The sequence below is a fragment of the Solanum lycopersicum genome, chromosome 3 (genome assembly GCF_036512215.1).
Source record: "Solanum lycopersicum chromosome 3, SLM_r2.1".
Taxonomy (NCBI): Eukaryota; Viridiplantae; Streptophyta; class Magnoliopsida; order Solanales; family Solanaceae; genus Solanum; species Solanum lycopersicum.
In genome coordinates, this window is record NC_090802.1 from 60,769,906 (window position 1) to 60,796,482 (window position 26,577).

Consider the following 26,577-nt stretch of genomic DNA (forward strand, 5'->3'; position numbering starts at 1 on the left):
TATGTTTAAACAAGGATTCTTTTTTAAATTAGAATCCTTATTATACACAACTTCCTTCCTTAATAATATATTTAAGGTTTTCCTTATTTGTATTGACTTGTACCTTTAATATATTATTTTGACTTTGACAAATAACTCTATTTTACTTGATCTTGGACTTCTTTCGCCGCGTACATTTTCTACTGTTCTTTGCGCTTTTTGTCTATCATCAAAATGAATTAACGATTCTATCACATTCTATCATATTCCCCCTTTTTGATGAAGACAAACATGTAATGTGTGATGCATGCGCAAATAACTCTTCCCCCTTTTGACGAATCAAAAAGACATAAGCAGCGGCTAATCAACATTAATCAATATCCATAGCAACAAAATACGCCCAGCCAGGTGAGCAATGTAAATTGTTCTGGCAACAAAACAAGGAACAACAATGCAGAGTGAAACCAACTAAGAGAACCAGGTTCAGACAACATGCTTTATCACTGTGGAGGCTGACCAGGCTTAGTTGAAGCTGAAGCCAGCATATCCAAAACTCTGTCAACTCTGGCATTGTTAGCAAGTTGCTGCTGCACCAACTGATCCTTCAACCTGTGTATTTCAGCATTTGAGGAATCGAGCTCAGCACGGAGCTTCTGATTGTCTGATTCAAGAGAGGCGTTCTTCTCTTCAGCTACTTTAAGCTCCCTAAGTAACTGAGCAACAGGACCAGATGTACGTGGAGACGCAGTTGCAACCTGCTCTGACTCCATAGGAATGCCACAATCAGCAAGGATAGTTTGAGTGAACATGTCTGCACGAGTTAAGATCCTGCCTTCACCCAGTTGTACTTCAAAAGTATCAAACACCCTAGTCAATAGGTTCCCAAAAGCTAACTGATGGGAGCCTAACTGAGGATCCACAATTCTAGCAAGATGTTTAATAATCAATGTAGGCCAATCAATGCGCTCTTTGCACTCAAGTGCACTCATAAGTCCCATGTCTCTATGGAGGCAATGTGACGTTAGTGACCTCGAGGCAGTATCACCTTATGAACTATCTCAAAAAGAAGCTTATGCAAAGATCGCATTATTCCCTTTAAAACAGTTTGAGCCCTGGAATTGACTCTACCTTGCGAGAATCGAGCTGGCAGACTTGAATACTCATCAAAACTCCAATTGTACTCATTTATACCTAAAGATGGTATATGCAATATTTCCCCAAGCTTGGTTGCATTAAACACAATATCAACACCCTTTACACTAGACGACACCACATCTCCTTCTAAGATTACCAAGTTCGTATAGAAATCGACCACTTCCTTTTCATAAATCAAACTAGGTTCTAGAAATAACTCCTCCCGCCCTTGAAACCCTAGGAGTTCACAAACCTGCTTCACTAAATCCATTGACAGTATATCAGGATGAAAGGTTCTACCCCTAAGCACTGATTTGGTTTGGAAGTACTTTTTCCTTCCCACTTTTAGAAATTTATCTGCATTTTTTTTCGCAGATTTTGTTTTGGATTAAGGGGTTGCAAAATGTTTTCCCTCAAACATGGCATTAGTATCAGAAGCAAGATCCATTGGGGAGACTGATGAGGGGACAGGAGACTTACCCAAACGTCGACGCTTCACCCCAGATGTTGTATCAGCTGCTGGCTTGACCGCATGCGCACTCCTTGTTACTGGCCTGTGTGGACGAGCCTGTTTGACGGCAATATGCTTTCTTGGCCGCCGTGGTTTTGTAGGGTGAAGGGAACTCAAAAGAATATCATCATGGGTTTGAGAGGGTGGTGGGTTTTGAGGAGTGGTTTAGTGAGATGGTGAAGAAGGGGGGATGGTTGGGACAGTGGTTGTGGGAGATGTTGGGTTTGGTGAAAGTAGGGTTTCGTGGACCGGTGATGCTGGGGTTTCTTGAACTGGTGATGGGGGAGATTCGATGATGGGTGGTGATGGGGAGTCAGTAACGACAGGTGAAGATGCTCCTTTAACTGGTGATGATGAGGGTTTACTTGTGGTGGTGGAAATGTAGCTTTTGGTGGTGGTGATGGAGTTTGTGGTGGTGGTGATGAGGTTTTTGGTGGTGGTGATGAAGATGTGGTTGGGAGTTGGGTTTCGTCCCCAAGATCGGGCACACCATCAACAACTTGGTTTTCTTCCCCCTGAAAAGATGCACTATCAGACGAGCTGTCGTCATCGGAGTAAGCAACAAGTGGATTAGTCATGGTTATGGAAGGGATTGTGGTTTCTTGGTTTTCTGAAGAATGAAGATGAGAGAAGGGTGGTTGCTAGTTTAGAGAGAGTGCTTTATTGGGAGTGGGTTTAGTGTGGTAATCAAGGGATTGGAGTAATGATGGGGGATTGACATCGAGGGGACGTGCACCGTGACGGTTGCACCTGCTTGTCAGGGGGCATGGGAGAGAGAAGATGAAATTGATTTCCCCCCCCCCCCCCTTTTTTGATTTTTTTTTAAATATAATATTTTTTTTGTTTTTTTTTTGTAAGAAAAATTTAACAATTTTTTTTTAAAATAAAGATTATGTGGAACCATCTTGACTGAACCTGGTTTATACCTCAGTAGAACTTGGTTGGGCATGGTTCATTCCAAGAAGATGAGCCCTAACTCAAGTCTATTTTTCTGAAATAACTCTCTTCCTAGTGCCTTGGTGAAGATGTCCGCAACTTGATTCTCAGTTTTACAGAACTCCATAATTATGTTTCCTTTTTCAACATTATCACGAAGAAAGTGATGTCTAACATCTATGTGATTGGTGCGCTTGTGTTGAACTGGGTTTTTGACCATGTTTATAGCACTTGTGTTATCACATAGAATAGGAATACAACCTGTTTCTATACCAAAGTCTTTAAGCTGCTGTTTTATCCAGAGAAGTTGGGCACAACAAGAAGCAGCTGCAACATACTCAGCCTATGCAGTAGATAGAGCTACTGAATTTTGTTTTCTTGTTGCCCAGGATATCAAACATGGTCCTAAGAAGTGTGCCATCCCAGAAGTACTTTTTCTATCAACCATGTGTCCTGCATAATTAGCGTCAGCAAATCCCTTTAGATCAAAAGAATCACCAGTTGGATACCATAGAACCAGGTTTATTGTACCTTTCAAATATCGCAGGATTCTCTTGACAGCTTTTAGATGTAATTCCTTTGGACACGACTGAAATCTTGCACATAGACTAACACTAAACACTATATCAGGTCTGCAGGCAGTGAGATATAGGAGTGATCCAATCATACCTCTATATCTAGTGTCATTGACTGGTGAACCTGATTCATTTTTATCGAGCTTTGTTGTTGTCCCAATGGGGGTATCATTAGTCTTAGCTTCATTCATATCATACTTCTTCAGTAATTCCTTGATGTACTTTTGCTGATGAATTGATGTTCCAACTGGAGTTTGCTTAATTTGGAGTCCCAAGAAGAAATTCAATTCTCCCATCATACTCATCTCGAACTCACTATTCATTAGTTGAGCAAATTCTACTCCTAGTGAGTCATTGGTTCCTCCAAATATAATGTCATCTACATATACTTGGACTATGAACAGATCTTTACCTTGTTTTCGAAGAAACAGTGTATTGTCAATCTTTCCTCTTGTATATCCATGTGTGAGAAGGAAGGTAGACAATCGATCATACCATGCTCTTGGTGCTTGTTTCAACCCATAGAGTGCTTTGTCCAGTTTGTATACATGATCAGGATATCTGGTGTTTTCGAAACCTGGAGGTTATTTTACATACACCTCTTCTTGTAGGTAACCATTTAAAAAGGCACTTTTGACATCCATTTGGTAGAGTTTAAACTCCATGTGAGCAGCATATGCAACCAGTATTCTAATTGCCTCAATTCTTGCTACTGGTGCGAAGGTTTCATCATAATCTATACCTTCTTCTTGGTTGTATCCCTGTACAACTAGCCTAGCTTTGTTGCGCACTATTTGACCTTGCTCATCGAGCTTGTTTCTAAACACCCACCTAGTTCCTATTACTGTTATGTTTTGGGGCTTTGGAACCAGGTTCCACACTCTGCTTCTTTCAAATTGGTTGAGTTCTTCTTGCATAGCACCAATCCATTCAGAGTCTAGCAATGCTTCCTTTGTATTTTTAGGCTCAATCAGGGACACATAGGCAGAGAATGCACACATACTACGTAGTTTGGATCTTGTAGATATGCCTGAGTTAAGAGGAGTAAGAAGATTTTGCAGAGAGTGAGAGCTTTGATGTTTCCAATTATGAGTAGGAATACTTACTAGTTCTTGAGGTGCAGATGAACCAGTTTCGTTAGCAGACTTATCTCCTATTTCAGATGTTTTGTCAGATGGTATGGGTTCTTTTTCCCGTGTTTTTGGGTCTGACGGCTTGGAGCAGGTTCCCTCATCTTGTTCATCCTCTGAATTTCCTTCAACTTCACTAGTATGTTCATTAAAGACAACATGGACACTTTCTTCTACACGGTTTGTTCTTTTATTCAGTACCTTGTAGGCCTTGCTTTGTGATGAGTACCCTAGAAAGATTCCTTCATCACTCTTGGCATCGAATTTTCCCAAATTGTCTTTGTCATTGTTGTGTATAAAACATACACATCCAAAGGCCCTAAGATGTGCTAGATTTGGTTTTCTTCCTTTTAGTAGCTCATATGGTGTTTTGTTTAACACTGATCTGATCATACATCTATTTATTAAATAACATCCTGTATTTACTGCTTCAGCCCAATAGAATTTTGGAAGTTTGCTTGAGATTAACATTGTTCTTGCAATATCTTCCAGTGTTCTATTTTTCCTCTCAACAACACCATTTTGTTGTGGTGTTCTAGGTGCTGAGAAGTTATGCTCAATCCCATTTGTAGTACAAAATTGTAGGAATTGTGAGTTCTCAAACTCCAGTCCATGATCAGATCTGATGCTGATTATTTCTTTGTTGAATTTCTTCTGAACCAGCTTTGCAAAAACTTCAAACATAGTGAATGTCTCGTCCTTTGTTGCAAGAAACAATGTCCAAGTGAATCTTGCGTAGTCGTCAACTATTACAAACACATATCTTTTTCCACCCCTGCTTTGTACATGCATTGGTCCACACAAATCCATGTAAAGCAATTCAAGTGGCTTAGTAGTACTTACTGTCAACTTTGGTTTGAAGGATGACCTAACCTGTTTTCCTTGAATGAAGGTTCCACATACTTGGTTGTCCTTGAAACTTTTGGTTGGCAGTCCCCTAACAAGGTCTTTAGATATGAGTTTGTTTATAGTTGTCATGCTAATGTGTCCCATTCTTTTGTGTCATAGCATGGAGCAATCTGAGACTGCACTCAGACATTTAAGATTATCTTCCTTGGAGTCAACAGTCTTGACTTTGTACACATTCTTGTGTCTCTTTCCTAGTAGAACCAGGTTTCCAGTCACTGAGTTTGTTACTCTGCATTCTTTTTCTGTAAAGAGAACGTTGTTTCCTTTATCACATATTTGCGATACGCTCAAAAGATTATGTTGTAGACCATTTACATAATATACATTCTCAATTGCATGAGTATCCATTGTTCCAACCTTTCCAATTCCTTGAATTTCTCCACTTTTACCATTTCCAAAGGCAACATTTCCTCCTTTGATGTTCTTGAGTGAGAGGAAGCTTCTTTTATCTCCAGTCATGTGTCTTGAGCATGCACTATCCAAGTACCATTGTTGCTGCTTCCTCTTCACTGATCCCTGCAATTTATTGTTGGATTTTAGATTTTGGTACTCAAATCCACTTTGATTTAAGCTTAGGGAATGGGTGAATAAGATTTCTTCTGGCCCATCTAGGAAGAGACTTGTCTATAGAGATATGTTTTTGCTCATTGGGTTTATCATGATGAGGTTTTCTCAAGGATTTCAAGTTTTTGTTATGAGCAGTTTGTTTCTTTTGACAATCATGACTTTTATGTCCTACCAGTCCACAGTGCATGCATAAACAGTCTATGTTGGGATTTTTTACTTGAGAGCTGGTTCTATCAAAACCTATCCCATGTTTCTCAAATGTGCGATTCTTGTGAATGTTGTCAAGCAGTATGAAGGACCTGGTCCATCTCATTCCATTTTCTGCTTCAGTTTTAGTCACAAGAAGCTCTTTGGAGAGTGTTTCATTCCTTTTAATTACCAGTTCTAGATTTTTACTTAGTTTGGTATTCTTGGATAAAAGATGAAGATTCTGTTTTTCAAGACTCTTGTTTTCTTCTCTTAGTGATGCATAGTCTTCCATTATTAGTTCCCTTTTTGAGTCTATGATTTTATATTCATCAATGAGAGTGTAAAGTAAGGATTCTAGCTCTCTTTTTGAGTATGAACCTAGATTGTCTTGTAAGTTATGAAGACTGACCTTTTCATTTATGTCTTCTTCTTCTTCTTCTTTTTCAGAATCTGATCCAGCCATAAGTGCTAGTATGGTTTCTTGTGATCTGCAAGTTTTCCTTTCTTCCTTGTTTTCCACTGCTACAAGGGCAAGAAAGTCATAATCATCTTCTTGTTCTAGTGCAAGAAGAGACTGGTTTTCTATCTCATCACCCTCAAACTCTTCATCAGATGAATTCCCCATTGCTGCAAAAGCCCTCTTCATTGACATGTCTGCCTCCTGAATTATCATTCTTCTGTTTGAGGGGACAAACTTATCCTTTTTGATATCTTTCCCTTTCTCATAGTTTACCTTTTTCTGTTCTACGGCCCAGAGTGGACAGAATTTGATGAAGTGATCTGGACTCCCACACTTATGACAAACCTGGTCTTTAGTGTTTTCAGATGGTTTTTGAAAAGCTTTCTTTTGAAAGGGTTGCCCTCTCTTTAGCATTCTGGTGAACCTTTTAGTTATGAGGGCAATATTTTCATCTTCAAAATCATCTGATGCAGTAGCCTTTAGAACCAGGTTCCTTTCCTTTCTTTTTCCTCCAATTTCCTTTTCTTGGTTTTTCTTAAGTTCGTAAGTAATGAGATTACCAATTAACTCATCCATTCCCAGTGAGTCTAGGTCGCGGGCTTCAGTGATAGCCTCGACTTTGCTTTCCCAGGTTTCAGGAAGGACACTCAAGAGTTTCCTTACTGCTTTTCCATTATGCACTACCTCTCCTAATGAGTACATTTCATTGATGATGGAAGATGACTTGTGTTGTTCCCTCATGAGCTGTCTGCAGTGTTTCCCATATGGCTTTGGCATCTTGACATGACGAGATTCGATTGTATTCGTCTGGTCCTATGCCACATATCAGAATTTTCTTGGCTTTGACATTGTTTTGAATTGCAAGCCTGTCTTCAACATTCCATTCCTTTCTTTCCTTTGGGATTTTGGTGATTCCATCAGTTGCTGTTTTCATAGGTATGGTTGGGCCATCGAGAATTACTCCCCACAGATCAGGGTTTTCGCCAATAAGATGGTCCATCATACGATTTTTCCACCATCCATAATATTTGCCATTAAACAGTGGTGGTCGTGTTTGTGAAGCTCCTTCTTGTGGGGTAGGTGGTGCTGCCATTGAATCTTTTCAAGGTGTGAATCTTTTAACGAAAAGACCCGCTCTGATACCAATTGAAGAAACCTTACCCCAGAACACGAACCAGGTTCGTGTAAGTTGCTTTTAAGTAAAGACAGAATAGAAACACAAACACTTATTGAATTAAAAACCTTCCTCACTCAAGGAAGGAAAAACCTCGTTTTATTAATTCAACTATAAGATTTTGTGATTACAACTCAATAATCAAAAGTCTTATCTCTACTACTCCCTCGATTGACTCCAATCGATCTCTCCAAAAGGCCAAACCGACCTTTTGTTACAACTCTTACTAACACTCAACCCTACAAAGAGCCAAACCCACCCTTTGTACAATAAACTGTAAACTACAATTAAGAACAAAAACAAGACAAATAGTTCTTCACGATAAAACCTTCTAACTCAAGAACGTTTTGTCCGTGGCAATCCTATCAATCTTGAAGACCTCAGTTTGATGATTAATTCTGTCTTGTTCTCTGAGTGAAGTCGTGGATATTTTCTCTGCCTCGTGTGCTTCTTGTTGAGTTTTTGCCTTGTACAGTCCCTACTAATAAGGTAAGAAAGTTATGTTTAAACAAGGATTCTTTTTTAAATTAGAATCCTTATTATACACAACTTCCTTCCTTAATAATATATTTAAGGTTTTCCTTATTTGTATTGACTTGTACCTTTAATATATTATTTTGACTTTGACAAATAACTCTATTTTACTTGATCTTGGACTTCTTTCGCCGCGTACATTTTTACTGTTCTTTGTGCTTTTTGTCTATCATCAAAACGAATTAACGATTCTATCACATTCTATCAAGTACTATAACTAATAATAAACATAACTCTCCACCAAAACATATAAATACACAATGTATTAAAGGCTTTACATCTAAATGTTGAAGGCAGATATTACTACAGAAAGCGCGTGACCCCAACGTCAAAAGTCAAAAATATGTTGTAAGTTAGTAAAAGCAATCTTCTATCTTATAGAAAAATCTAAGTCTAACTTAACGTGTTCAAGCTAAAAGCATCATTTATTAAGCAACGAAGGAAGTATTTTATATTTGGAAAATTTCAATTCTAGTATTATTCCTTAAAAATCAATCGTATAGTAATAACCAATTGATGTAGAATTTGTTCACTGCCCTATCCATTTCAATGATAAGAAGATGCTGGGTTGTTACAGAATTTAACTTTTTTTTTTCTTAATTTTTTTTTGTGCTGCACAACTAAATAGAGCTTAATATCTTTAATTACTTGCAGCGCAACTAAGTAAGCTTACCATCACGTTCAAACTATTTGGCTATAATTTTTTTTTATTAATTTTTTTATTTTAATTTTTTATCAACTGCTTTTTAAAGTTTATCAACTAAATATATAAAAATAAACGAAAAAATATTTTCCTTCGTACCAAATACTAACTTATTATTCTCTATTTCTTGAAACAATATTTTTGTGATCGAAAGTAATAGTAATTGTACTAGGTATTGAATGCATTCATTACTTCACTAATTAACGTAACTAGAAAAGGACAAGTAGAGATTATTGAACCAAATTTAACCTTAATTAATCCCTTATAAGCGACTTCCCTTAAATGTTCACCATCTTCGACTATAAATAAAGATAATTTTAGAGACTCCTACAGTATTACTAAAGTTTAGGCTTATAAATTATAACACATGCCTCTTTGGAGGAAAAAATATATATTTTTTTAATATGTTAAAACTAACAAGTAAAAATAAATAATTTTTTTTTAAATAATAAACAAACAAAAAAATAACTGTCTAAATAATAACTTTTTCACTGAGACGGAGAGAAACGACTTTCGAACTATTCTGGAACTTGAAAAGTGCAGTGTCAACTACTTCCGCGCGCCTATAATATATTAATCATAATTTTGATAAACAAAAGGAAGAGGACAAATTGGAAGCAAATAATATGATTTTTCCTTTACAATAAGAAAAATTTTAATATATAAAACACAATTCACCTATCCTACTACTCTCTCTTTCTGGTATTATTTGTCACGTTACGTTTTTCGAAAGTCAATTTGCTAATTTTTAAAGTTAAATTAGATCACATTAATTTGATATTTTAAACAAAAAATACAGATATTCAAAAACTATATAAAAAGTACTATAAATTATAAATTTTTACATATTAATATGTTGAAAATATATATCTCAAAATGTTAGCCAAAGTTTTTCTTAATTTAACTCTAAAAATAAAAATCATGATAAACAATACCGAACAAAAAGAATATATTTTATTCAAAAAAGTATAAATAATAAATACAACGATTTTTCCAGATAAGTTTTTGTTTTGAAAATGTCTCATTAAAAATAATTAAGCACCAAAAGAAGTGAGGTGACTGGGATTCGACCTCACGTCGCTCAAACGTGGGAATATCTCACTTATCCATCTAAGCTGTGCACACATAAAAGTTAAGGCTTGTCACTTTATATAAAAACACCAAGCAATTTGGAAATTGGAACAATAGATAGGTCATATTATAGTATTGCCTAAGACTGGTCAATGGAACGGGACATACCGGTATCGTTCCGTTTCGTCCCGTTTCAGTTGCCTATGGGACGGGACGGGATAGTCCAAATCGATACACGGAACGGGACGGAACCGTGATTTCATATCGGTGTATCGGTACCGGTTCATTCCGGTTCCATTCCGATCCAGTCCGGTATCGGTCCGGTTTATTTAATATATATTAATTTTTTTATATTTTATAATTTATGTTTAATTTAATTTTTTAAAAATTACAAATTTTATTTATTTAATATTTACAAGATACAAGTTATAAATATAACTTATAAAATAAATATTAATGAATATAACTAATAACTTATAAAGTATAAACTTCAAAAGATTTAAATTTTGAAAACTTTATTAGACTTTACTTGCAAACTTAACAACAACAAAAAAATTAATAAAATGTCTTTGAAATAAACTTAAGTAAAAATTATAGTAAAAATTTAAAAACTATTAATTTATACTTAAAAAATAATAATAAAAAATTATATTTTCGTATCCAAAAAAATATCGTCCCGTTAATTCCGTCCCGTTCCATCCCGATCCGTTCCGGTACATTCCGATTCCATCCCGATATATAGTGGAACGGGACGGAACCGATGAATTATCCCGATAATTCCGGTCCGATTCATTCCGATACCGATCAACGGATTTCCATTCGATTCGATCCGATAACGATCTATTCCGATCCGGTGAACCGATTCCGGTCAATTGACCAGTCTTGGTATTGCCTTGTAGTATCCAAGTCCATTTCTCTAAACCCTGGTGACGACTAACTGACTGTCAACATTTTTCTCTTTCTTATTTGTCCTCTAATTAATAAAATAGACATATGACATGACTCATGTAAATCCAATATTAACATTGTCCAGCATGTTAACTTTTACGAAAATTACCTTCTTTTTGCGCCATATATGTGATTGTTGATTCGATACGTAAGGAGTAAAAAGAGTTTTTTTTTTTTTTAAAAAAATAAATTATAATTTAAAATAGAAATATGTTATTTTTTTAGTGACTAACTAAATAGAGTTTCGAGGTCATGCAAAGCCCCCCTCTAATTAAAAATAAATAAAAAATTAAACAAAAAAAGAGTCATATAACTTGAGATAAAAGAAAATCTTTAAAATATATACTAGGTATAAATCACATATTAGAGCTGTTTCGGCATACACATAAACAAATTATTGTCTGTATATATAAAAAAACCATTAATAATGAACTTTGGTCCTACTTATTAGTACTACAACTATAATAATTATAATTCTCCACCAAACATATAAATTATAAATACACAATGTATTAAAGGCTTTACATCTAAATGTTGAAGGTTATAAGATATTAGGACAAAAAGCGCGTTAAAAAACAAAACTATGTTGTAAGTTAGTAAAAGTAGTCTATCTTATAAAATACCTAAGTCAATTAACGTGCTCAAGCTAAAAACATTATCTATTAAGCAACGAATGGAGAAATATATATTTGGAAAATTTCAATTCTAGTATTATTTCTAAAAAAATAACTAGTTTAGTGATAACCAATTGATGTAGAATTTGTTCACAGCATACCCTTTCCATTACAATAATAAGCAGATGCTGGGTTGTTACACAATTAAACTTTTCTTTTCTTAAAAAAAAAAAATATGTCGCACAACTAAATAATAAATTTTTATTTTTTTTCTTACACATGCAATTTATCAGAAGATCCTGAAAGTTAAGTCATTTCTTATCTATTTTGTAGTTTGAGTACTTTGCTTCAATGATGATAAGTCATATTTTTATTATAATATTTTTTAAAAAAGTGTATTAACTAAATATGTAAGTAAAAATTAACGGAGAATTTTTTCATTTGGTCAAAAATTAACGGAGAATGTTTTCATTTGTACCAAATACACCTCATATGCAACTTATTATTCTCTATTTCTTGAAACAATATTTTTGTGATTGAAAGTAATAGTAATTGTACTAGGTATTGAATGTATTCATTACTTCACTAATTAACGTAACTAGAAAAGGACACGTACAGATTATTGAACCAAATTCAAACCTCAATTAATCCCTTATAAGTGACTTCCCTTAAATGTTTCACCATCTTTAACTAAATAAATAAAGAGAATTTTAGAGACTTCTACAGTCTAACTAAAGTATAGGCTTATAAATTACAACACATGCCTCTTTGGAGGAAAAAATAATTATTTTTCGTTAATATGTTAAAATTAACAAATAAAAATAAATCTCTATTTTAAAAATAATGAACAAATAAAAATGTGAGCAGAAATGATAATATAAATATAAAATATAAAAAGATAATTGTCTAAATAATAACTTTTTCATTGAGACGGAGAGAAACGACTTTCGAACTATTCTGAAACTTGGAAAGTACAGTATCAACTACTTCCGCGCGTCTATAATAATATTAATTATAATTTTGTTAAACAAAAGGAAGAGGACAAATTGTAAGGAAATAATATGATTTTTCCTTTACGATAAGAATATAACTACATATATAAAACACAATTCACCTTCACAACTATATTTTTCTCAAAAAGTAATAAGTTCTCATTTAGAAAATAGTCTCATTAAAAATAATTAAGCACCAAAAGAAGTGAGGTTACAGGGATTCGAGCTCACGTCGCTCAGACGTGGGAATACCTCACAAATCCATCTAAGCTGCGCACACATAAGAGTCAGAACTTGTCACTTTATGCTATTTGTTGTATTTTCATTATATATACCTATTAATAATATATAGTTTGACTTGACACGAGGAAAATTTTAATATTATAATCCTAAATTAAGTTATATCAAATTGTATGAAAATATCTTTTAAGCTTGTGACGGTAATATCTTTTAGGCGTTTCCTGGATCCTTCCCAAATTATAATGTATGACTATAAATACACACTAGATTTCAGATTAACAAACAACATTTCCTTATGGATCTGAAAAAAATTTCTCCTAGTCATTCAGCACCTCAAGGGGCCTCATTTTATAGGTTTTGTTTTTGTTAATTTTTCAGATTTCTGAAAAAGCGTTTAATATTTCTAAAGATTTATAACTGTGTATTTAATTACTTGAGTTCAACTTATTTGATTAATTTTACTTTATTTTGGGGTTGTTGATGATCAGGTCTGTTATGATTGTGCTCCAAGTCAAGCGTTTACTCAAGACAATGAAGCGGCTAAGCATTCATCCAGATGTGAGTAGCATCACCATCAAATCTATATTTTATCGCTTGTGATTGCTTTCACATATTGTTTAATTTATTTGTAATACCAGAAAAAAGCTAAAATGAGTTAGTAAATATTAGTAGCGTGTTAATCAAATGTGTTAACATATACTATTACTTTGGCTGGAACGGAGGAGACGATTAACTTGAAATGGAACGGAGGATGTAGAACATAATCTGAAGCAAATACCACAGGAAGTCAAAGTAATTATGTTGTTGCTGCAACTTGTTTTGTGTACGAGCCAAAATAGTTTTGACATCTTTAATTTTAGAGATGGAGAGTCCTTTCCTCTTGCTTTTACCCATAGCTATTGTCTTAGTTTTTGTTCTTCTTCATTTCTAGATTATTATTTTTTTCTTTTTTGAGAAATATTTTTCATTTGTCAATATATTAGATCTGCCTAGATTTGATCAGTAATTCTTCGCGATAGAGAAGTTATGTGACAATATGGATGCATAGCCCAACTCGATCTGTCCGGTGGACCAGCAAATAGATTATGAGATTCTCGATTGAACTTTTTTCCGGGTAACGCCTTGGTGTTTTATTTCAACCTCAATCGAATTTCTTTGTGAAACTATACAGGTTGTAGGAGTTGAACTGAAACCTGGCGAGATTTCAACCGGCCCAAGGCAAGATAAGCGTCCTTTATATATATATTTCATTTTTATTATCATTGTTGCTGTATTCATTAATCTGTGTTTGATACACAGATTTATGATAGTGGAACTTGTATAAATTGAACAGGAAAGAGGAGGAAAACTTCAATCCTTATGAATTACGGCATTTAAAATTAAAGTTTTCAAACAACATGATAAAAGGTCCAGTTTATACTGGGGTACCCATAGGTGAAGATGTGGGCGATACCTTAAATCTAGATTTAGTTGATTGCGGTACTGATAATATCGTTAAATTTGGGCCTGAAGCATCAAGTAAGGTGGAAATAGTTGTTTTCGAGAAAGAACAACTGAAACCAGTTACCAATTGGCTGGATGGAAAATCACTGATTCGAGGAGATCGTCATGTTAAGTTGAAAGACGGTAGAGTTTCTGTCAGTCATATATCATTCAAACATACTAATGTATCGATGAGAAAGCGCGAGTTCAGATTAGGTGCAAGAGCTGTGGATAATTCTGATATTATTGAAGCAGTTACTGAACCATTCTTCGTTGTGGACTATCGTTCCAGTAAGTACCTTGCTTTCCAATGAATCACATATTTGTTCCTTTAAATTCTAAAATATCAAATCGAATTTTGCAGTGCCCAAGAGTAAGAAGCCCATAAAACTTGACGATCAAGTTTGGAAATTGCCAACGATTGGCAGAGGCGGTCCTTATCATCATTGTTTAATCAACGAAAACATTAAAACTGTCCAGGATTTTTTAACTCTCTACTTTTTGAACCGTGAAAAGCTACTTACCGTAAGTTTTTTTTTTTTTTAATTGAAATCGTTTCAACATCGTTGAGCTAGGATGTATAATTACTTTTACAGCATAATCATTACTAAAAAAATTTGGATGAAAGGTTCATCCAAATTTTTCATGATATATACTGTGTTGCTAAATCTGTCAATCATATCTAATGTGGACCGATATATAGTTGCGTTGGTAAGGACTAAGGAGGCAACTTATGTCTCTCTCAGCTGCACTCTCTATTTTTCGTCTATATCTTTTTAGTTAACTCCATCCACCCAAGCTTTCACTTTCCAACGCGATTTAAATTATAGCTTGTATTGAGCAGGAGACTACTGAAATAGTCCAGACCGGTTCGGATATGATTTCATGATTTTACCTACTGGCTGGTAGGTTAATAAATATTTTTATGAACTGAAACTTCTTGCTAGCTGTTTTATTATCTTAATTTTTATAATAAGCCAAAGGTGATCATGGTTATTTATACTAAAGAAGAAAAAAATCTCTTCTTTGTTGTTATATTATGAACTAATACTGAAACATATTTGCATTTATGTGTAAAAGATCCTTGGCAGGAGCAGTTTACAGGTGAGGAAATTGGATGACACAGTAAATCAGGCAAAGAGTAAACTTGAGTTGAAAAGATATGTGTATCGTCGGGAAAATCTACGAGTGGTATTTACTGATGTGGGAGAATTGATTGGACTAATCAATGAAAGGGATCACTTCTTTTCTGTCCAACAGCTCACCCCTACTGATAAGGTTTCCTATTTTACCCCTCATATCTGATGGAAATATGTAGAGTTCCAAAAAGAAGGTAGACTAATATTTTTGACTTGTTTTTTGACTTAGACTTTCGGCATGGAAATGGTGAAAAGAAGTTTTGAAGATGAGCATCAGAATTCAAAAGTTTTATTGGATGATGATAGTTTTAAAATGCTTTGCACAGATGACTTCAATAATTATCCACAGCAGCTCCAACCAAGCACAAGTATAAGCCAAATCAATTGCGCAACTTTTAGTACGGTTGCATTACAACATCCGTTTGATCCATATGATTACAACTTCAACTACCAACATCACCCAAGCATCTGGGAATAATTGTTTCTTTCTATGGTCTATTTATTGAGTGATAATTATAAGGGTAACTACCTCATTTTATATTTATAGAATTACGGCTAGTTTTGACAATTTATTTACCCAAGGGACATGACATGTATACATTCACACATACACAATTTAGATAAGCTACTTGCATCATCTCCCATTCGAAGAGTCAAATAATCAGTCTTTTGAGATACCAATAGTATGTATATATATATTCCACAGATTTGACGGTCTCTATTTCTTTGTATTGTATAGACAAATGAATGTTTGATTTTAACTCACACATTTTTACAAAATACTATAGTATATAATATATAAGTACATGAAAAATTATAGTAACAGTCTTTAAAAACAAAAATTACTAATGTACTTGTCTCCCCCATTGTTTATTTGTCCAACAAAGCCTTAGCCGCCATGGTTGAAACTTGAACATATATATGACCAATAGATCAGGCAATTTGGAACAATAGATAGCTCATGTTAACATCATTATTAATGCCTAGACAAGTCCATATTACAGTTTCGAGTCAATTAATTATTAGTGGCTGTCACCATTTCTCTTTTAATATATATATATATAATTAGTTGATTCATGTAATGTCCAACATGTTTTTTTTACGAAAATTTTCACCTTTTTCCTGTGATATTCAAATTACTAGTATTACACTATCTTTAGAGTTTAGTATACGTGCAAATCACATATTAGAGTTGTTTCCGCATGCATATAATACAGATATTCCCATTAATTATGAAGTTTAATTCTATTGATCAGTACATATAAAAAACATATAAATACATAATTTATTAAAGGCTTTACATCAATTCATGAGCAATTAATAAAAATAAAAATAAAAAGATAAGCTAAGTAGAAAGAAAGATTTAAATTTTAGTATTTAAAAAATGCTATAGTAAAGCAAATATGTCATGTGCAAGATGATATGCTTTGACATTTTCATCCCAGATTTGACACAATTCGAATGTAGGTCTCAACTTTTTTTGTACATAAATGTTAAAGGTGATAGTAATAAGTAGTTTCTTGTAGTGTTAAAGTTAAAAATATTACTTATTTAGAAATAAGGTGAGTTATATTTGAAATTTGTTAATTTTAGTAAAAGTCGTTATAATTATTTAAATATAATAACTAGTGGGATCCGACTAATGGAGAAATTTAATTTCAAACTAAATAGAGCTTAAATATCTTTACTTGCAAGCTTACCATCACTTTCAATTTATTTTTTTTAATTTCTTATTCTTTCTCAGTTGCCAAGTCAAATATGTAGGAAATGAAGACTATAAGAGCACAAGTCAAGAACTATTTATTGGCTTAATGACTAACAAATAATGTGTCTCAACTTTTTAGGCATGATTTATTCTCAAAAACTAGCTTTCGTTCTTAACAGAATTACTTAATTTCATAGATGAAAAAGTTGGTTATTATCTCTAACAATATTGGATAATAATAAAATTTTATTCAAAAAAGCCGATGAATTATTTCTTGATACAACATTTTTGTGCTAAAAAAAAAGTATGTACTAGTTGTAAGTATTGAATGTACTGATTACTCGACTAATTAACGCAACTGGAAAGTACAGATGAGAGTACTTAACCAAATTCAAACTTAATTAAGCCATTAAAAGAGACTTCCTTTAACGCTCTTTTTTTTGGGTCTATTTAAGCCGTCAACACGCCTTTTTTTCTAAGCAATACATAAGAAAAAGAGAGGAACATGCACATTATATCCCTTGCTCCCTCTAAAATAACATTATGGTGACTACTCCTAAACCCTACTAACATATATACATTTTAATTGAATTTGGAGCCTAAAGGTACAAAATATTAATAAAAATTTTAAAATGATATATGAATTTTTATTTTGACCAAAAGGGCAAAATTGCTAGAAGAGGAGCGATTTCTGTCGTCGAAAAAAAATTGATAAAAAAATTCGCCGCATTGGCAGCAATTTCTAAAATATATATTTTTTAATAAATCACTCCCTAAACAGCGATTTTCTTAATTTTTAATTTAAAATTAAAAAAAAGAAATTAGGAGCAAATCGCTGCAAGTGCAGCGATTTGTCTCCAATTTTTATTTTGTTTTTGAATCAATTTTTTAGAAAAATTTTGATTGATAGTTATTTTAAAAAATCATTAAAAAAATTATTTTGGAATAAGTAGTAGAAAAATTTAAAATTAAAATTTCTTTAAAAAAATTAATTAATTTTAAAAATTGTAAAAAATAAATGAAAAACTTGGAGACAAATAGTTGCCCTTGGAGCGATTTGCTCTTAGTTTGTTTTTCTTTTAAATAAATAATTTTAAAAATTAAAGAAATCGCTGATTAGGCAACGAATTATTAAAAAATCATTATCAAATTTTTTTTTTGGAAATCGCTGCTAAGACAACGATTTTATTTTTTCCGGCGAGCGAAATCGCTGCCCTTTCAGCGATTTTACCCTTTTGGTTAAAATAAATATTCATATACCATTTTAAAATTTTTGTTAACATTCTATACCCTTTAGGTTCCAAACTCAATTTTAGTTCATTTGCACTCTACAAAGAATTATAATCTATTTATAGAAAGAGTAATTGATGGCGGCACATAACATATACATGTTCGACACAAGAAAATTCGAGTGAAGCAACAAACTCTAATGCTTCCCCTTTTACAAGGTAATAAAATTAAATCATACATCTTCTTTTCTTTTTTATTTTTTTCACATTATAAACAGATTGTAATTTATCAAATCCCAAATACGTTGTTCCTATACAATTTGTTTTCAAAATTCATTTTTCGTATAGTAAAATGTATCTAGAAGCCTCATTTTTGTATAGTTTAAGAAAAGAAAAAACTTATTTGTTAGTCGCTATATATCTCTTTCATGTGGGATCATAACCAAACAAGTTATACATGTGATCGCATCTCTTTCTATAGAAATATTTAATAAATATAGTTGATGTTGACTTAGTTATTTTCTGGTGTTTTATTGGATTCCATATCTCATCTCTTTTAGAGGCATTGTTTTTTAAGCACGTCGATTTTTTCCATGAGTTATAAATTCGTTATAAAAAAAAAATCATTTCTTTCAGTGGATTTGCTTTCTTTTTGATCCGTTGTACTTCTTACTTTTGGCTTTTAACATATTATTTCTATAGTCTTATGCTTGTTTTTTCTTTCTTTCACCAATTAAAAATTATTTTGTGTTGTTGACACATGTTACTAATTTAAAATCATTTTTAAAATTAATTAATAATTCATTATTTAATCATGTTACATATAATTAATTTTAATTATATAAAAAATTCGTTTTTTATGATACTGACACGTATCACCTATCTTTATTCTTACGTTCCAATTGCGAGATGTGTTAGTCATCAAATACCACTTTAAATTTGCACAAATCTAACAATTGTATAGATAAATCTTTTAATTTTTTGGTCAAATTTAGTAGCATTCTTTATATATATATATATATATATATATATATATATATATATATATATATATATATATATATATATCTTGTTATGTGGAGGATAACGTGCAACTACAAAATAAATTGACTTATCGGTACCTGTCAGTACCTGCCCCATTTTCCATGCTGAAAAAATAGAACGTGTCTTATTAATTAGATTTCATGTCATAATCTAAACATGCATTTAAACAACGTATGAGAATTGTGATGATGAATAAATAAATAAATAATGACTCATAAATTACGAGTAAATTAAAGAAAGCACTTAAAACGTAATGTTTGAAGAAATAACTTGAAGAATTACAAGGAAAGGAACAATTAAGAGTAAATTAAACTCAATAGTGTTCTCCCCCAACTTCGAATCCTCTCTTTGTCACTTCAAAAAAAATAGAACAAAATTCGTATTGTTAATTTTATTTAGTGATGAATTTTATGATAGCTACGAGGATATTAACACAATGATAAATTGTAGCTAAATCCTTTTTTTTTTCAAGTGCGTTAGCGTGCGCATGGTTTTTTAATTTAAAAGAAACACAGTGATATTTAATGAAGATTGAAGGGGCATAGATTCGTATGACTGTCAAACAAACAATTTCAACGAAAGTGTAGGGTTTTATTAATGTTCATGGGAATAACACCGTGTCTAAGAGTATATTCTTTGTACGTGTACCAAATTTAAATCCATTTACACCGCTATTTCAGATTTATTAATGCTACTGAAATACACTAAGAGTCCATTTGCATGTGACTAAGAAAAATTGAAAAATAAAAAGTCAAATTGAAATGATTTTGATTTTTATTTAAAAATCAAAATAACTTATTTTTTATTTTTAATTTATTTTAAGTTATTTTTTATCTTTTCAAACGGCAAACACTTACTAACTTATTTTAAGTAATTTTTTTTTATATATTTGCGTAATATTTTCAAAAGTATCTTTAATTAAATCTAAACACCCTCAAAAAGAGAAAGAGGAGGTCATAAGTGTTCATTGTATCAACTTTCCAAAAGAAAGTTCTAAAACTAAGAATTTAATTTTTAAGTACTTTTTTCTCTCTCTATTCATAAGGACACCACCACTTAGTAATTAAATTTTAAAAAGTGATCCAATTAATAATGGTTTCGTTCTGAAAATCATATCAAATGATGTGGATTCATGTACTTTGATTGATAATTCTTTTTGAACATATCTCCTTATAATGAATTGAAGCTTTGACAACCCAAAAATGGATAAACATCTTATTCCACTTCATTTTCTCGTACGTAATATTGGAGAATAACATGAGTTTCAACTTACTTTAGTACGTCTTATTCCTCACTTTGGAGAATTGTCTTATATATATTCAGTCACGAAAAACGCGACTTCTTTTTCTGGGAAATTTACCATCTTCCCTTCTAATTAGTTTGCAGCTGCCTTTTTCCTTGATAAGAGAAATAGAACGTGTCAATGTCACGTTGATTGAATTTTTTCAATCAAATATGCTAAAATATAGTAAGGTAACAAACTAAATGTATCTCCTGAACTAATAAAATTTATGTAAGTTTTCCTATTAGCGCCTAAAGGAGGACAGTAATAATTTATAAGCCTCTAATTATGACTTGATTATTTCCACTTTAAGCATGCATATATTTTCAAAGAAAAATGTGGGATTGGCCACCCCAATCTATAGTTATTAAAGCCGTCAACACGCGGCTTTCTAAGCAATAGATAGGAAAAGAAGAGGTACATGCACAATAGTAACCTAGCTCCCTCTAAAAAAACATTTTTAGTAACTACGACGCCAGTCTCCTACTATATATATTTCAATTCATTTGCCCTACACGAAATTATTATAGCATTTGTTTTGTTGTTTCTATTTATAAACAAAAAAAGACTAGACGATGTTTGAACAAGGAAATTCGATCGAAACAACAAACTCCATTAGTACCCCTCATTTTACCATGTAAGAAAATTAAATCATAGTATATCTTTGTTTTTCCACGTTTAATCATATCAAAACGGTGATTCTTATTGCTTGTTGTAATTCATCAAATTCCAAATACGTTGTTGTATGATTTGGTTTCGAAAATTCATTTTTCGTATAGTAAAATGTACTATAGCTAGCAGCCTTTTTTTTTTTTTGTCTCGTTCAGGAAAACGAAACACTTATATATTAGTCGTTATATCATGTGGGATCATAACTGACAAGTTGTACATGTGATGCATCTGCTTTCATAGACATATTGAACAAAATATATATATATATATGGTTGACGTTGACTAAAGTCATTTTAATTTATGGTGTTTTATTGGATCTCCTTTTGAGCCATTGTTTCTTTCTTCAGATCCCGGCAGATCGTGACTACCTTTCCACCAGCTTTGTGTTCGACTTTTCCGGTGAGTTATAAATTCGTTTTAAAAGATAATTGGATTTGCTTTCTTTTTGGTTCGTTGTACTTGTTATATCGTCTTTCACATATTTTTACTTGCTTAACTTTGGTCATATGCTTGTTTTTTCTTTCTTCCGCCGATTAGATCTGATGTAATCTTAATTAGCATATATATAAATGGCAAAGATTTGGACTTCAGCTTCGTGCAGATGGTGTAAATATAATAATTAACCTGACGTTTCTGTAAATCATTGGCCAGTTTTCACCTAAAGTTGTGGATCTATTCCTATTTACTTCATTTGAGTAAAATTTATTACATTTGAGAGCTCAAAAGAATATCATACAATTTTGAGCGGACAAAATGAATGAACTCTTGAACAATTCAAGATCTAATTAGGTTGGTAGGCATATATGTCTAATTGTCAATAATTACAAGGGCTTTTTTTGGTATGTGATTGGAAAGAAATTAATCTTTTTCAGGAAAACAATATCTATATTTTTGGATATGTACTAGATTTTTTTTCTTTGGATTAATTATGTGAAAAAAAATTAAAAGCCACTTAATTAATCGCCAAAATCTACTAAAACCTAAAAGCTGAAATAGACTGACGCCAACCTTTCCAAACATTCCTAGGACAATGCATAATTGACAATATGAATATTAAAGTTAGATTTTATTTATTTTTATTAAAATTAAGATGAATGGATATTAAGATGTACGTCAAAATTTGAATGTTTAAAATCAAAATATACGTTTCAAAAGTTGAATTAAGAAAATATTAATTATTTTTTTCCCCTCAAGTAAACGATTCTTTTGGCGACGAGATTTGAATTCGGGATCTATGTTCTATTCTGTCTGATATATATATCAATTACATGTTAAAGGACGATGGCTATCTTAATCTAAATGCATAAAGTTATTATAGATAATAAAGTTTCAATGACGTAGTTGTATTATGTCTAAATACACGAAAACTCATTGGTTCATTAGAACAAATGTATGTATATCAATACCGGACTATTTAATCAACATTTTATCTATCCAGGTGCGTGATGAATTTAACTCTGACTTGGAAGAAATTCTAACTGATCAGAACAGGTGAGAAACAAAGTGATAACTGGAATGTTTTTCAGAATCATGGTTACCACTGCTTTTCTTTATATGTTGAATTATTAGCGGTAGGATGTGTAATGAAATTTTTAAAATATTGGTGTGATTTAACATGTTATTGCGAATTACTTACTCCCTCATCCCATTTTTGTGTGAGGTAGTTTGATTCGATTCAGAGTTTTAAGAAAGAAACGAAGACTTTTAAAACTTGTGGACTAAAATGAACAATAGAAATTTGTGTGGCTGTAAATAATTTCATCAAGGGTAAAAAAAACATTTATAGTTAAATTGTTACTTTATATAAAAATGACGGAACAAAAAAGAAAATAAGTAACAGACGATAACTTATTAACTTAATGTCAATATAATTTTAAGTAATGCATTGATGGTGGAGAAAAAAAATTACAATCACATCACTTTGTACAATAATTTTGAAGTAAAACGTTGTGTTAAGCATTTAGTATTAATGTTGTATAAACAGTTTGTTAAATCAACTTAGACTCTTAGAACTTTCGTTGCTTCTGTAATTAATTTCATGTTGTATCTGAGACTAAAGTATATCCCACCTTGTACACATATAAAACAGGATCAATTCCGAGAAGAAACTCGATCCTTATGAATGGAGATGTTTATGTTTAAGGTTTTCACAGGAGGTTGCCCCAGTGATATTTACCGGAGAGTGTATATTTTCCAAAGGAACCAAATTGGAAATGGTAGATTATGTTACTGGACAACAAGTGAGACATGGGCCTCTAGCTTCAGCACAAGTTGAAATATTTGTACATAATGACGACGAACTAAACAGTCATATGAAGATTCAAACAAGAGGTGACCAAAATTCATATCTGAGGTTGGAAGGAGGTGTTGTTTCTGTTAACAAAATTATATTCAAATACTCTACAAATCATATGAAGAAGTCGACCGGGGTAAAGCTAAGAGCAAGGGTTGTCGATCAACCTCAAGTGATAGAGGCCGTGACAGGACCCTTTACTCTCAAGGATAAACGTTCAAGTGAGTATTATATTATATTTCTACTTAATAAATAGTGAGTCGATTTGAGTTTTGTTTTTCACAGAAAGCAAGAAACGGTACCCTCCATCACCAACGGATCATGTATGGAGACTAGACCATATTTACAAAAACGGTCCCTTCCATAAGAGGATGAATGAAAACGGTATAAAAACAGTGGAGGATTTCCTAGTTGAACTCCAAAACAATCCTCAGAGGCTACGTCATGTAAGTAGCTAGTCTCTGATTCTCTGTCTATAAATGTTCAAAGTTGAGAGAAGAGTGACATTATTTATGCGCAACTTGTGATATTTTGTGGTGCACCAACACGATACGTTAACTTCCTGCATCTCGATTACTTTGTATGCGTGTAGATCCTTGGCAAAAGCATGTATGAAAATTGCTGGAAAAAAGTCACAATGCATGCTAAGACTTGCAATCTTGACGGAAGAAAATACCATCACTTGGGGAATTTGGTCGCGGTTGACGAATGCCAGTCTTTAGAGTTAGAAAATACTTCAGTGAGTAATAACCAAATTTATTTGGTTCGTAATAATATACCCTGTTTGAGCTTTGAAAATCATATATCTCTGATTTTGCAATGAAACTATATATAATTTGTCACATTTGATGATTCAGGGAGCAGCTGAAAGTAACCAGTGGTTAGAGAGTGCTGAATCTTATGCAATTGTTGACCGGATATACGAGACAGATGAGACGTCTCTTGATATCACATCTGTGATTTCAGAATCAGAATATTGGGAGAAAATTATGCAATTTCTTGATTCATAGTTAGACTACGTACGTTCATTTCACAGCACTACTTTTCTTTCCTTTCCAGCTCGTGTATCCGCACTTAAGAATTAATAGATTGGCAAGGTAAGACCTAGCCCTCCTTGTTTGTACTTATTCATAATAAGGTTTTTATCTTATTATTAATAAAAGACCGCTAGACAGTATAAATTTGTTTAAAAACGAAAAAAAACGGCACTTAAGTACTAAATTATTTTGGATGTAAATTCGGTGTTAGTTAAGACTGAAAGAGCAAAGAATTGAAAGTGGTCTTTAAGTGCTCTTATAACTTGATGTTTGTCCACAGGCCAAACACATGGAAATGATTCTTTTGACGACGAGACTTTGGAAGGGTACCAATATTCTATTATGGTATCATGCATTTGAAGTGTGATTATCGATTTTTTATCTTAAAAATACTTAATTATTAAAATACGTTATTATATTATACGTCTAAAGATACGATTACACAAAAATTCATTAGTCCAGAACATGTGTAATTTTTGGGCTATTCGTCAACGCAATTTACCATCTCATAATCTTTTTATACATTGTAAGGATGAATTTCTCACTTAAAAATAGTGTGGCCTTACTTTGTATTGGGAGGAAGGAAAAAGAGTGGAAGAAAAGATGAGAAGATAAAAGATTGGAAGAAAGGATGAGAAGTATTATATTATGTATATATTTAGTTAGTGTAGTGAAAGAGAGAGTTAAGATAAAAGAACTGATAATATAAAAGAAATATAGTAGTTATCGTTTAATTTATTTATATTTTATAGTAAATTGTTTGTTAGTCTCTACTCTTCCTTATATTCTCGCTCGCTTCTCTTCATCTCTCGTTCGCTTCCTTCGCTCGCCTCTCTCGCATTATATAATAGAATTGTATAAATTGTGTTTCTAATTGTATAAAGGGAGAGAAAATTGTATATACACATGCAAATATATATATATCTCCGTCTTATACACTTATAATTATACAATAAAAGTACTTCCCTGCCCAAGTCTCTTTTGTCTTTCTCGTTTTATACAAATTTAAATTGTATATAATTTCTCTCTTTCTCGTTTTATACAATTCGATTCAATTGTATATTTTCTGCCCAAGTCTCTTTTATCTTTCTCCCTTTCTCGTTTATGCAAGTTCAAATTGTATATAATCGTTCTATACACTTATAAATATACAATTCGTTTTATATATACTTCGTTTTATACAATTCTCTGCCCAAGTCTCTTTCTCTTTCTCATTTTATACACTTCGTTTCATACAATTCGTTTCAATTGTATATGTATAGCGAATTATACATATATGTTTGCTATGAAGGATAATTATGCAAACTTTGCTATAGCATATAAATATAAGTTTTATGTTTGATATATGTAAAAGTTGCCTTTAAGAAAATAAATGTAGAAATTAATATTTTCATTCCCATTTAATGAAAGATATATTATATCATTATATAACGGCAAGGTTATATAAGCTAAAATATATTTATTCTAAATGAAAAAATTAATAATATATAAGACTCTTTATTACACTTTATTTTTACAAAATAAAAATATGGACCACATATAAACAACCTTTTTAAAACATAGATATATGCTTCTTCTTTCTTTATTTCTCCAAAAATTTCTTATCAAAAAATTAAAAACTCTTCAAAGATTCTTTAATATTAAAAAATTCTATAGCTGTCACCTACTAATTTTTTCTTGGAGGACAACTCACAAGTCACAACTGTGTCGGTGTTAATTTGAGAATGTAGGTGTTAATTTTTCCAGGTACTATAGAATTTGACTCCTTTTTTATAGTAATTTCTCGGTTCAATTTTATTTATCATATTACGTTTTTTATAGTTGAATTTTATTTATTTTTAAAATTAAATTAGATTATATCAATTCAATATTTAAATATTTAAAAGTTATACGAAAAATATTATAATATTACATTTTTATATCAATATAATAAAAAAATACATCTTCAAATGCTAGTCAATTTTTTTTATAATTTAACTTTTAAAAAAAAATATAATAATTAATAATGAACATAAATAGTATTATTTA

The 26,577-nt window shown here is 32.1% G+C and overlaps 2 protein-coding genes across 7 annotated transcripts; both read left to right on the top strand.

Moving 5' to 3' along the window:
- The first annotated feature begins 12,837 nt into the window (after window positions 1–12,837).
- Window positions 12,838–16,052, top strand: LOC101255677 (calmodulin-binding protein 60 B). Of its 2 annotated transcripts, none has more exons than XM_069295275.1 (7): window positions 12,838–13,020; window positions 13,155–13,224; window positions 13,650–13,884; window positions 14,000–14,439; window positions 14,513–14,673; window positions 15,229–15,426; window positions 15,517–16,052. In XM_069295275.1, the coding sequence occupies exons 4-7, from the start codon at window positions 14,064–14,066 to the stop codon at window positions 15,763–15,765; spliced, it is 984 nt and encodes a 327-aa protein (XP_069151376.1). In that variant the 5' UTR covers window positions 12,838–13,020; window positions 13,155–13,224; window positions 13,650–13,884; window positions 14,000–14,063; the 3' UTR covers window positions 15,766–16,052. The 2 variants fall into 2 exon arrangements, with proteins under 2 accessions (XP_069151376.1, XP_004236139.1); XM_004236091.4 differs by having other exon boundaries at window positions 12,843–13,020; window positions 13,838–13,884.
- A 5,025-nt stretch (window positions 16,053–21,077) lies between these two features.
- LOC101255381 (calmodulin-binding protein 60 A-like) lies at window positions 21,078–25,151 on the top strand. Of its 5 annotated transcripts, XR_011220088.1 has the most exons (8): window positions 21,078–21,184; window positions 21,567–21,618; window positions 22,658–22,710; window positions 23,309–23,733; window positions 23,798–23,958; window positions 24,105–24,251; window positions 24,370–24,609; window positions 24,830–25,151. XR_011220088.1 is itself a non-coding variant. In XM_019213047.3 (7 exons), the coding sequence occupies exons 1-7, from the start codon at window positions 21,123–21,125 to the stop codon at window positions 24,520–24,522; spliced, it is 1,077 nt and encodes a 358-aa protein (XP_019068592.2). In that variant the 5' UTR covers window positions 21,078–21,122; the 3' UTR covers window positions 24,523–24,785. The 5 variants fall into 5 exon arrangements, 4 of the variants coding, with proteins under 4 accessions (XP_019068592.2, XP_019068594.2, XP_019068595.2 ...); XM_019213047.3 differs by lacking the exon at window positions 24,830–25,151 and having other exon boundaries at window positions 24,105–24,275; window positions 24,370–24,785; XM_019213049.3 differs by lacking the exon at window positions 24,830–25,151 and having other exon boundaries at window positions 24,370–24,785.
- The last annotated feature ends 1,426 nt before the right edge of the window (window positions 25,152–26,577 follow it).

Coding starts and splice junctions, on each gene's coding strand:
- LOC101255677 (XM_004236091.4), top strand. CDS start 12,962: ATGGATCTGAAAAAAATTTCTCCTAGTCATTCAGCACCTCAAGGGGCC. Junction 13,021..13,154: donor CAAGGGGCCTCATTTTATAG/GTTTTGTTTTTG, acceptor GTTGATGATCAG/GTCTGTTATGATTGTGCTCC. Junction 14,440..14,512: donor CGTTGTGGACTATCGTTCCA/GTAAGTACCTTG, acceptor CGAATTTTGCAG/TGCCCAAGAGTAAGAAGCCC.
- LOC101255381 (XM_019213047.3), top strand. CDS start 21,123: ATGTTTGAACAAGGAAATTCGATCGAAACAACAAACTCCATTAGTACC. Junction 21,185..21,566: donor AGTACCCCTCATTTTACCAT/GTAAGAAAATTA, acceptor TTCTTTCTTCAG/ATCCCGGCAGATCGTGACTA. Junction 23,734..23,797: donor TCTCAAGGATAAACGTTCAA/GTGAGTATTATA, acceptor TGTTTTTCACAG/AAAGCAAGAAACGGTACCCT.